This window comes from Chiloscyllium punctatum, chromosome 17 (genome assembly GCF_047496795.1).
Source record: "Chiloscyllium punctatum isolate Juve2018m chromosome 17, sChiPun1.3, whole genome shotgun sequence".
In the NCBI taxonomy this organism is placed as follows: Eukaryota; Metazoa; Chordata; class Chondrichthyes; order Orectolobiformes; family Hemiscylliidae; genus Chiloscyllium; species Chiloscyllium punctatum.
Genome location: NC_092755.1, coordinates 53871156 through 53884226, shown reverse-complemented (window position 1 = coordinate 53884226; position 13071 = coordinate 53871156). Strand labels below are relative to the sequence as shown.

At 44.2% G+C, this 13071-nt stretch overlaps 1 protein-coding gene across 6 annotated transcripts in view; it reads right to left on the bottom strand.

Annotated features, from left to right (window-relative positions):
* aifm3 (AIF family member 3) overlaps positions 1-13071 on the bottom strand; it is a 224227-nt gene that overhangs the window by 114612 nt on the left and 96544 nt on the right. For all 6 annotated transcript variants that reach the window (XM_072587160.1, XM_072587162.1, XM_072587159.1 and 3 more), the window contains one exon: positions 5979-6249. In XM_072587160.1, coding sequence (XP_072443261.1) covers positions 5979-6009 — 31 coding nt within the window. In that variant the 5' untranslated portion in view covers positions 6010-6249. The remainder of the gene's footprint in view (positions 1-5978; positions 6250-13071) is intronic.

Genomic DNA, 13071 nt, shown 5'->3' with positions numbered 1-13071 from the left:
AAGATTTCTCCCTTTACTCTGATCGTTAATGAATCGGATACCGTGGAAGTGTTGACTATCCATTTCCTTCTACACCACTGCACATCAAGAACACAAAGAGTGATGTTCCTGCAATTACTGTTTCGTTTGAATTTCCAAATTGAATTTCCAGTTAGTCACTGTGTGGTATACGAGTGTGTTTGTAAAATAGGAAGGTCAATCAGCTTCGATGACTATGGTGTGATTCAGAATTAAGCCAGTAGTGTGGGTTCAGTCCCCATACCAACTGTGGGAATAATGGAGGTACTGTCTCTTTACCCTGTAGAGTGGTTACTCTTATGTTATACATAACCCATTGTCTGTCTCTAATGGAGAGAGATGCCAGTGCTGTTTTTGCAATCTACAGCTCCTTTCAAAACCATTCATAAAAATTGAATTTGGTTATTGTTTCCTACAAAGTCATGAAGATCTTTGAATCATTAGGCTAGATCTTCAGGCACTGACACCACCTTCTGGTCAGTCTCCAGTTCCTCAAGGCAGCCAGGGTTAGTCTGGAGGTGGCCTCCTGCTGGCTGGTAGGGAATGCCACCCACCCTCTCTGTTCCTCCTCCCCTCCCCCACACCTGCCTTCACCCACTCCAGCTTTTAGATTCCATTCAACTTCCATCATTGGATGGTAAGCCAGGACACATGACAGCTCTTGGGAAGATCCCAGGGAATGGATTCCAGGGCAGAATCCTCTCCTCCTGAAGGTGATGAGTTTGACAATGGAAAAGCAACTTAATGAGATTGGTAGTGTTGTAGCAAAGCACAATGTAGTGATGCCCCTGGCACCAAGGCATCAAGGTTGCATTCAACAGAGTGTGGCATCAAGGAGCTCTAGCAAATATGGAATCCACAGGAATGGATGGAGCAAGCTCTCCATTGGTTGGTGTCATACCTGGCCGATAAAAAGATGGTTTTGGTTGTTGGAGGTCAATCATCCCACGTCCAGGACGTCTCTGCAGGAGTTCTTCAGAATAGTGTCCTGGGTCCAACCTTCTTCAGCTGCTTCAGCAATGACCTTCCCTCTACCATAAAGTTCGATGTTCACTAATGATTACATAATCAGCGCCATTTGCAAATCCTCAGATACTGAAGCAGTCCATTTTCAAATGCAACAAGGTCTGGACAAAATCCTGGCTTGGGCCGACAAGTGGAAAGCAATATTCACACCATACAAATGCCAAGCAATGACTATCTCCAAAAAGAGACAAGTTAACCATTGTCCTTTGAAATTCAATGGTGTTACCATCAATGAATGTCCCACTATTAACATCCTGGGTGTAGCTGTTGACCAGAAACTGAACTGAACTCGCCAAAAAACACAATGGCTACAAGAGCAGGTCGGAGGATAGGAATACGGCAGTGAGTAACTCACCTCCTGACACCCCAAAGCCTGTCCATTACCTACAAGGCACAAGTCAGGAATGTGAAGGAATACTCCCCATTTGCCTGGATGAGTACAGGTCCAACTTAACATCAACTAGGACAGAGCACTGACATGACTGGCTCCACATCCACAAACATCCACTCCCTCCACCACCTATGCTCAGTAGCAATAGTGTGTACTATCTACAGGATGCATTGCAGAAATTCTCCAGAGATACTCAGACAGCACCTTCCAAATCCATGACCACTTCCATCTAGAAGGACAAGGGCAGCAGATACATGGGAACACCAAAACCTATACATTCCTTTCCAAGCCACTCACCATCCTGACTTGGAAATATATCACTGTTTCTTTACTGTCGATGGATCAAAATCCTGGAATTCCCTCCCTAAGGGCATTGTGGGTCAACCCACAGCAGGTGGACTGCAATGATTCAAAAAGGCAGCTCACTCTCACCTTCTCAAGGGGCAACTAGAGATGGGCAATAAATGCTGGTCCAGCCAAGCACGCCCAAGTCCCATGAGTGAACGAAAAAGGAAGAATCAAACTAGACTCTGAAGTATTTTGGGGAGAAAGTGAGGACTGCAGATGCTGGAGATCAGAGCTGAAAATGTGTTGCTGGAAAAGCGCAGCAGGTCAGGCAGCATCCAAGGAGCAGGAGAATCGATGTTTCGGGCATGAGCCCTTCTTCAGGAATGAGGAAAGTGTGCCCAGCAGGCTAAGATAAAAGGTAGGGAGGAGGGACTTGGGGGAGGGGCGTTGGAAATGCGATAGGTGGAAGGAGGCTAAGGTGAGGGTGATAGGCCGGAGTGGGGGTGGGGGCAGAGAGGTCAGGAAGAAGATTGCAGGTTAGGGAGGTGGTGCTGAGTTCGAGGGTTGGGACTGAGACAAGGTGGGGGGAGGGGAAATGAGGAAACTGGAGAAATCTGAGTTTATCCCTTGTGATTGAAGGCGCTCTTCCTCCAGCCGTCATGTTGCTTTGGTCTGGCGATGGAGGAGTCCAAGGACCTGCATGTCCTTGGTGGAATGGGAGGGGGAGTTGAAGTGTTGAGCCATGGGGTGGTTGGGTTGGTTGGTCCGGGTGTCCCAGAGGTGTTCTCTGAAACGTTCCGCAAGTAGGCAGCCTGTCTCCCCAATATAGAGGAGGCCACATCGGGTGCAGCGGATGCAGTAAATGATGTGTGTGGAGGTGCAGGTGAATTAGTGGTAGATATGGAAGGATCCCTTGGAGCCTTGGAAGGAAGTAAGGGGGAGGTGTGGGCGCAAGTTTTGCATTTCTTGCGGTTGCAGGGGAAGGTGCCAGGAGTGGAGGTTGGGTTGGTGGGGGATGTGGACCTGACGAGGGAGTCACGGAGGGAGTGGTCTTTTCAGAAAACTGTTAGGGGAGGGGAGGGAAATATATCCCTGGTGGTGGGGCCCGTTTGGTGGTGGCGGAAATGACGACGGATGATACAATGTATATGGAGGTTGGTGGGGTGGTAGGTGAGGACCAGTGGGGTTCTGTCCTGGTGATGATTGGAGGGGCGGGGCTCAAGGGCGAAGGAGCAGGAAGTGGAGGAGATGTGGTGGAGGGCATCGTCGATCATGTCTAGGGGGATATTTGCGGTCTTTGAAGAAGGAGGCCATCTGGGTTGTACGGTATTGGAACTGGTCCTCCCAGGAGACAGAGGATGAACTCTATTTATGTAATTTCTTTTCATCTTTTTGTAACTCAAAATGACATTGGATTGTGGCAATAAAACACTTTTCACTGTATTTTTCTAGCTATATGTGACAATAAGAAACTCATAATACACAAAGTACTTTGTTCGAGATTCTCTGCTTTTGCTGAGTAGCTCTCCTTCCTTTGCACTTTAGTAGGCACCTGGATAATGAATGAGTGACTCCAGCTTAATTTTGCTTCCAGTGCTGAATCAACACCATTACTGGACCAAGCAATAACTCCTAAGTCTTCCACTGTCAGCACTTGAACCTGGCCCCAAATTTAGTGCATAAACAGTTCAGTTTGTGAGCCTGAATGGACAGTGGCTGCCAGTCACAGTACACAAATGAAGAGAAGTAAGGATATTGTATCTAGATCTTGTTCTAAAAAAAATACATTGAACTGAATTGGGTTTATTGTCACATATACTCAGCTGAGTACAGAGAAAAGCTTATAAGTCACCAGTTATGGGGCCATCTTAGGTACAATGAGACCTAGGTACAGAATCATATTGCATGGGCCTACATCTCTCACTGCACAATGGTCCTGAAATTCTGCTGGGGAATTTCCCAACCTTCTGCTGCAAGTCCAGCAGAAACTGAGGAGAAAATGGTCCAACTAGAAAGGGTCCTGATGTGATTTTGATTCATTCCCCACTAGCTTTACTTCACATAAGGACCAGCATAACCAGGTAACAGATCTGGAATTAAGTGCAATTAAGAGTCACGTATGTTAGCCATAAGTAGGATGTCTCATCCATAAGTGCTGATATTAACTGCAGTACCTGATACCTTCACCACCCCATGCAGCTACCTGACGACCTTTGACTTTTGTGAAGATTAATACAACACCATTTGATGCGTGTATCACTCCATATCAGGTTCAGAAAAAATTTGCTAGGTGGTGGCTGGGAATTGAGGGTTTGAGTTGTAATGAGAGGCTGGATAGTCTGGGACATTTTTCACCAGAGTGCAGGAGGTTAAGGGGTAACATTATAGATGGTTATAAAATAATGACGATGGGTACATGAATAGGAAAGATTTAGAGGGATATGGGCCAAATGCTGGCAAATGGCAGATTAATTTAGGATATTTGGTCAGCATGGACGAGTTGGACCGAAGGGTCTGCTTCCATTGTGTATGACTCTATGACTCTATGAGGGGTATAGATAAGGTGAATGGCAGGTGTCCTTTCCCTAGGGTAGGGGATTTCAAGACTAAGGAGTATATTTTTAAGGTGAGACATGAGGAACAATTTGTTTTACACAGAGGGTGGTTCGTGTGTGGAATGAAGTGCCAGAGGAAATGATAGATGCGGGTACAGTTACAAAGTTTAAAAGGCATTTAGATAATTACATGACTAGGAAGGGTTAAGAGGGATATGGGCCAAATGCAGACAAGTGAGACTAGTTTAGTTTGAGATTATGGTCGGCATGGACTGGCTGGACCGAAGGGTCTGTTTCCATGCAGTATAACTCTATGACTCTATAAGCTGGGCATTAAACCTTCTCGCCTGCATTGCTTGGTTCAGTAATTCCACCTGGTCAGCACATTATATGCATATCTGCAGCCTAGAAAGTGGATGAGGGCTTTATCTATTCACAAAACATTCCACCATTCCCCTTTTAACAGAAACACTCATCTGTTTATTTTAAATTGGTTGGCACTGTGAAATGTTAGATGACCACATTGAGCAGTCAATCAATAATACTGGCAGCAGTAATTTCTTAGTTTGTATCCTTGAACTTTACAAATTAATAAATCTGACCCAGCCAGCTCTCCAAATTATATCAGTTTTCATAATGTTAGTATAAAGGATGCAGAATATTGCACAGAAATGAAACAGGGTGGCACAGTAGCTGAGTAGGTATCGCTGTTGCCTCATAGAACCAGGGATCTGGGTTTGATCCCACCCTCGGGTAACTGTCTATGTGGAGTTTTCACATTCTCCCTGTGTGTACATGGATTTCCTCCCAAGATGTGCAGCTTAGGGTAGATTTGCTTTGCTAAATTGCCCATAGTGTCCAGGAATATATAAACTAGGTGGATTAGATTAGATTACTTACAGGGTGGAAACAGGCGCTTCGGCCCAACAAGTCCACACTGACCCTCTGAAGAGCAACCCACCCAGACCCATTCCCCTACATTTACCCCTTCACCTAACAACGGACAATTTAGCATGGCCAATTCACCTAACCTAACTGTAGGAGAAAACCGGAGCAAACCCACACAGACACGTGGAGAATGTGCAAACTCCACACAGACAGTTGCCTGAGACGGGAATTGAACCTGGGTCTCTAGCACTGTGAGGCAACAGTGCTAACCACTGTGCCACTATGCCACCGTGCCGCCCGATTAGACATGGGAAATGCAGTGTTACAGAGATAGGGTAGAGGGATGCTCTTTGGAGGGCCAGTATGGGCTCAATGGGCCAAATGCAGCCTGCTTCCACACTGTAGGGGTTCTCTGACTTTGCAAATGATTTCTTTTTAAAGGTGTCAAAATTGATTTTAGTCTTGATGAGTGTGATTATTCATGTGGAGAATCAAGCTGAATAAATAAAGTCAGTAACACAGTGCAGCTTTAAGCGTACTGAGAAATTGAGAGCTCTCATGATCAGTGAGAGAAATGTTTTTTTTAATAGGATTGTGTTGGAAGCTGTTGTGGAAATTTGGTGCTCTCAGGGATAAACAAGTTTTCAAAGGCTCCCTAAGCTGCAATGAGTATGGATGAAAGAGATTTAAAATTCCTCTGAGCTCCCCCCTCACTCAGCATGTTGACATACTTCAGTCAGAATTATTCAAAATGTATTGAACCCTCCTTAATTATGAGGAGAAATTAATGCAGCATTTGAAAGGGTAGTCACCTGGTTTTGGCTTTGAGAAACATCCTCCCATGACTGGGCCAAGCGAAAAGGTTGGCGCGTTGCTATAGAAACTGAGGAACAAAGAACCGCTGTATCTTGATGTGGCTGATGAGCAGCTGTTTCGAGCCACCGAGTGTTGTCTACGTCAGATGGAAGGTTGTTACAAGAAAGCCATGTTTGTAGGGCCCGTGCTTGTTAGATGTGGCTGTTCAGACAAATCCATGATAATGACCAATCCATGCTGGGCCAGTGAATGTCCACTTGTCACAGCCTAAGAAAAACACCAGTAACAAAGAGGAAATATTCATATTCTTTCTAAACTATTTTGCACAATAGCTAAACTGAAACCAAAGCATAAACACTCAACCCACATCCCAATATAGTTTCCTACAGTACTTTTGATATTTTTATTAACAACTAGTTTAGACACACTTCTGGTGGGACTTGAACTTTTGCCTTCTGCCTCAGAGATAGGGACACTACCACTGTGCCACAAGACAGCCTCCTTTATGTTTCTATATGCTGCATTTCCCTATTCATTCATGAAATATGGGCATTGCTGGCTGGGTCACTATCTCTTACCCATCCCTAATTGCCCTTGTGCAGGGGATGCCAGGCTGTTATCTTGAAACTCTGCAAGCCATGTTGAGAAAGAACAACCATATCACTTTGAGGGAGAGAGTTCCAGGATTTTGACCCAACGACACTGAAGAAATAGTGATATATGTCCAAATATGGATAGTGAATGGCTTGGAGGGGAACTTGCAGTTAGTGGCGTTCCCATGTATCTACTGCCCTTGTGATTCTAGGTGGAAAAAGTCATGGATTTGGAAGGTGATGACTAGGAGTCTTGGTGAGTTGTTGCAGTGCATCTTTGAGAAGGTGCACACTGCTACTACTGAGAATCAATGGTGGAGAGAGTGAGTGTTGAAGGTGTTAGATGGGGTGCCAATCAAATGGACTCCTTTATCCTGGATTGTGTCAAGCTGCTGGAGTGTTGTTGGAACTGTTGCATAGAGTGGTTGTATGTTTAACATCTCTGACAGCACAGCACTCCCTCAGTAATGCACTGGAATGTCATCCTGGATGTTGTGGTCAATTCTCTAGAGTGGGGCTGGGAACCTGCAACCATTTGAGCATACTACCATTGAGCCACAGTTCTGTAGTTCAAGAGTCATCTGCAACCCTTCCACCTCCACTTTTGACGCCTGGCAATGTGATTGGTTCACTATGCTTCTTTGTTCATGCTGTACTCATGGTGGAGTATAGACTAAAGCTTCAGAAAAATAGCTCAGATCTGAAATGTTTAACTGTGCTTCTCTCTCCACAGGAACTGCCTGACCTGTTGTGTATTTCCAGCTTCTTCTGCTTTTAATTCAAGTGTCTGTGCATCCCAGTATTTTGCTTTTGTTTTCCATTGAACCATTGGTTTTATTTTTGTTTCTCTTGCTGGCCTGTTTTCCTTTGGGCATAATCAGTGTCTGAGGATCGTGGTTAAACACAGACCCATCATCATTTCCTGCAGTGAATTGAAATTGATGGTGGTTCTTAGGAGCAAAATGGGTCAGATTACACATGATTGGCAGGTAATGGTTAGCACTATTGCTTCATTTTGAGGTTTGCACCATGTATCTGTTTGAAGGAAGGAGAAGCTACTCTACCTGTACGTTTGGCAGTTTATGTGTCTCATGTTGCTTAGCCTTGTATTACAGGGATATAGAGGGATATAGAGTCATAGAGATGTACAGCACAGAAACAGACCCTTTGGTCCAACTTGTCCATGCCATATATCGCAAATTAATCTACTCCCATTTGCCAGCATTTGGTCCATATCCCTCTAAACCCTTCCTGTTCATGTACCCAACTAGGTGCCTTTTAAATGTTGTCATGGTACCAGCCCCCACCACTTCCTCTGGCAGCTCATTCCATACACACATCACCCTCTGTGTGAAAAAGTTACCCCTTACGCCTCTTTTAAATCTTTCCCAATTTGAACTTACGTCCTCTAGATTGAACTCCCCTACCCTAAGGAAAAGACCTTGTCTATTCACCCTATCCATGTCCCTCATGGTTTTATAAATCTTTGTAAGGTCACCCCTCAGCTGTCGACACACCAGGAAAATTAGCCCCAGCCTATTCAGCCTCTCCCTATAGTTCAAACCCTCCATCCTTGCAAACTTCCTGTAAATCTTTTATGCACTCTTTCGAATTTAACAACATCTTTCCGGTAGCAGGGAGACCAGAACTCAATGTTGTATTCCAAGAGTGGCCTAATCAATGTCCTATACAGCTGCAACATAATGCCGCAACTCCTATACTCAATGCACTGCCCATGATATATGAAACAAGAGCAAAGATGTTCAACAAACAGTGCTAACTACAGAGACGGCTTGGGTGAGAGGAACACTGAAAGTCTTGAGGATATATTGAATACAAATAAATCATTAGAACATGGTTTGAACAGGAAACACTGCTGAAAATTGAAAAAAGACACAGTTTGAGAGCATTTGAAGAATGGATACAGCTAGAATATCTCTCGTCGCCTGATGTACAGGATTACACAGATTTCAGAGAGCTGTATAAACAATGTCTTGTCATAGGAAGTTACTGAAATGGCTAAGTGTGTTCAGAACCGCCAACAAGGAGACAATGGGGACTGCAGATGCTGGAGCAATCAAGAGTTTCAGATCCTGACCAAAAAGGTGACTCTTTTGCTTGTTGGATGCTACCTGACCTGCTGTACCTTTTCCAATGCCATGCCCCATTATCAGTGACAGACAAGTGTTTAGGAGTTTAATACTATGAGCTGTACCTGTTGTGTGTCTGTGAATTTGGAGCAGTCAGTGGATGCTGGTATTTCAATGCATGAAAGTAATTGTATTTTGTCGCCTCACTGTGGAAAGGGGTGGTAGTGTAACCTTATCTCTAACCCTATTGCAATGTATTCAGTGGATGAACAGTGTGTTAAGTGACCAGATCGTTTATTCTGGTGATGTTGATTGAGGGATAAATATTAGGAATAGCTTGCCTGTTCTTCTTCAAAATGGGATCTCATTAATCTTTATAAAATAGGTCAGCTGGCTGGCTCACCCTACCGTACCAAACCCTGAAATGGTCCCTATAACAGTGAGGGGTCAGTCATGGGTAAGACCCAACTCTGTGGAAATTAATTCATCCACCTCCACTGCCACTTGCTACTGGGAGTTGAAAGTAAGCAAGAATATGAAGGCCGTTTTCTCAACAAAGTTGGTGCAAGGACAGGAAGGAAGGGGTGTTGCTTCGTTGGACGACATGGGTGTATTGTGCATGCCCTAAAACCATAAGCCCTCCCCTTTGTACCTATCTGCCTGTCCTTGAAAACACACCACCTTGTCCACCTATCCCTCCACCCAACCGTTCCGTACAGTGCTCACTCCCTCTGCTGTCAAGACCCACTATCTCCAATGTCCATGGCACTTCTGTGTGAACTTCCTTCAGTTCACCATTCTCTTCTGACACCGTTGGCACTGCAGAAGCTGCCCACCAATCATAGCACAGGCCCAAATGACTCAATGTCTCCTCATAAGCCAATCCCTTTATACCTGCCTAGTGAACCTTCTCTGGTGTGCCCCCAATCCCAATCTTACCATCAATAAAAAGCCCAACTGTGCACAGTATTCCCATTGTGGTCTGACTAGTGTGCTGTATAGTTTTAGCAAAACCTCCCGATTGTGAAAATCCAATCCCTTTGAAATCGAAGCAAACACTCCATTTACCTTCCTATTTCTCGCTGAACGTGGATGATTCGTTTTTGAGATTCATAGATGAGGATTCCCAAATCCCTCAGTCCTGTAGTTTTCTGAAGACTTTCTCCTTTTAAATAATATTCAGCTCCTCTAACCTTCATGTCAAAGCACATACGGTCATAGAGTCTTAGAGATGTACAGCATGGAAACAGATTCTTCGGTTCAACTCACCCATCCTGACCAGATACCCCAACCTATTCTAGTCCCTCCAAACCCATATAACAATTCAGATATCTTTTAAATGTTACAATTGTAATAGCGTCAACCTTTAACACACATTTCCCCACATTTCATTCCATCTAACTTTTCACCCACTAGCCTTCCAACCTTTTATTGGGATAATCCAAAAATATCTCCCTTATGCCAGTTCTCCACCTTCTACTAGTCAGCTGTTCCTCTGTCCATGCTATTATATTATCTCCAACAGCATAGAGTCATAGAGATGTACAGCATGGAAACAGACCCTTCGGTCCAACCCGTCCATGCTGACCAGATATCCCAACCCAGTCTAGTCCCACCTGCCAGCACCTGGCCCATATCCCTCCAGTCATAAATCTGATTTGTAAACCAAGTTGGAACACAACACAGTACAATTGTATGTACTGGAAAACATTCACATGTTGGATCTTTAAAATGAATATTAATAAAGCCTGATATGAGATCTCATTCATAAATACAAGCATATGTAAGACAGATATGTGTTAATCAGGGATTGTCTGTAATTTAATGTGTGGCACAGATCCCATGGCTATGTTTTGAAGAAGACCAGCAAAGTTATTCCTGATATTCTGCTCAATATGTGTCCCTCGGGCAACATGACAAAACTAAACAATCGGGTCATGTGAGAGTTTGCTGAAGGCAAATTAGCTGCTGAAACAAAAACAGAAATTGCTGGAAAACCTAAACGGGGCTGGCAGCATGTGTGGAGAGAAATCAAAGTTAATGTTTCGGGTCCACTGACCTTTACTCAGAACTGCTGAGTTCCCGACACTGCAACAGTGACAACAGTTTTTAAAAAAGTATTTCATTGGCTGTAAGTGCTTTCAAATGGTCATTAACAAAAAAGAGTATAAATGCAGGGCTGTCTTTCTCTTTTCTTTGTTCAAGAACGTGGCTTTGATACCATGTTGTACCATGTTGTACCATGGCGTAGGTGGAATAATTTGCATTGTAATGTGTATGGAGGTTGGCATCAATGGTGTTAAATAGTGCTGATGCTACCAAATGACTGCGAGTCCCACCATTGTATCTGTTAGACTGCAGCATAGTGTGTGGGGCTGTGGCTATGAAGTATTTGACTCCTTATCATCACTGCAGGAAGTATCTGTGGAGTTGGCACCACCGTGAAGAGAGTGCAGGTAGTGTGCTGATGGGAAGACCTTTAGACTATGCATAAGCCTTTAACTTCTGTGTTTGATACAGCCAGCTCCTGCAGGGTTTTCACATGTGGTTGCCAACTCTCCAGGATGGGCCTGGAGTCCCCTGGAATAGAAAAGCGATCTCCTGGAAGTGGTCGTGGGAAACCCTGGAGAAAACCTACAGTGGTGATCACAAGAACCGTGTGAGTACCATTTTTTATATACTCTTGTTTTTTCTTCATAAAATTATCGCTGATAGGGCAAAGGCTTTCTGAAAGTTTGTGCTTTTGAAGTAATTGTGGATTAAGATCCAACAATTAAATCATCCACTTGAACATCGAAGAGTTTTTTTGTGGTTCCCAATTAACCTCAGAAAACAGTGAACCAGGAGGTAGACATGGAATCATAGAATCCCTACAGTGTGGAAGCAGGCCATTCGGCCCACCAAGACCACACCAACCCTCTGAAGACCATCCCATACAGACCAAACCCCTCTTCTTTTCCCTGTAACCATGCATTTCTCATGGCCAATCCACCTAATCTGCACATTGTTGGACTGTAGGAGGAAACTAGAGTACCTAGAGAAATCCAGGTAATTATAGACAGGTGGGCCTGATGTCAATGGTAGGGAAGATGCTGGAGAAGATACTGAGGGATAGGATCTATTTACATTTGGAAGAAAATGGGCTTATCAGTGATAGGCAGCATGGTTTTGTGCATGGAAGGTCATGTCTTACCAACTTAATAGAATTCTTTGAGTAAGTGACAAAGTTGGTTGATAAGGGAAGGGCTGTAGATGTCATATACATGGACTTCAGTAAGGCATTTGATAAGATTCCCCATGGTAGGCTGATGGAGAAAGTGGAGTCTCATGGGGTCAGGGTGCACTAGCTAGATGGATAGTGAACTGGCTAGGCAGCAGGAGACAGAGAGAAGTAGTGGAAGGGAGTTTCTCAAAATGGAGAACTGTGACAGTGGTGTTCCACAGGGATCCATATTGCGACCACTGTTGTTTGTGATATACATAAATGATCTGGAGGAAGGTACAGGTGGTCGGACTATCATGTTTGAAGATGACACTAAGGTTGGTGGAGTAGCAGATAGTGAAGGGGACTGTCAGAGACTGTAGCAGAATGTAGATAGATTGGAGAGTTGGGCGGAGAAATGGCAGATCGAGTTCAATCTGGCAAAAGCGAGGTGATGCATTTTGAAAGATCCCGTTCAAGAGTGAACTAGATGGTAAATGGATAAACTCTGGGGAAAATTGATATACAGAAAAATCTGGGTGGTCAGGTCCATTGTACCCTGAAGGTGGCAATGCAGGTCAATAGAGTGGTCAAGAAGGCAGTCAGCATGCTTTCCTTCATCGAAGGGGGTATTGAGTACAAGAATTGGCAAGTCATGTCATAGTCGTATCAGACTTTGGTTCGGCCATATTTGGAATACTGCGTACAGTTCTGCTCGCTACATTACGAGGAGGATGTGGATGCTTTGGAGAGGGTGCAGAGGAGATTCACCAGGATGTTGCCTAGTGTGATGGCACCAACTATGAAGAGAGGTTGAGTAAATTAAGATAATTTTCATTAGAAATACCGAGGTTGAGGATGGACCTGACTGAGGTCTATAAAATCATGAGAGGTATAGACAGGATAGATAGCAAGAAGCTTTTTCCCCGAATGGGAGATTCAATTACTAGGGGTCACAAGTTCAAGGTGAGAGGGAAAAAATTTAAGGGAGATATGTGTGGAAAGTTCTTTACACAAAGGGTGGTGGGTGCTTGGAATGTATTGCCAGCAGACGTGGTAGAGGTGGGCACAACAGCGTCATTTAAGGTGTATCTTGACAGATACATGAATGAGCAGGGAGCAAAGGGATACAGATCCTTAGAAAATAGGTGATGAGTTTAGATAGAGGATCGAAGGACCTGTTCCTGTGCTTTCTTTGTTATTT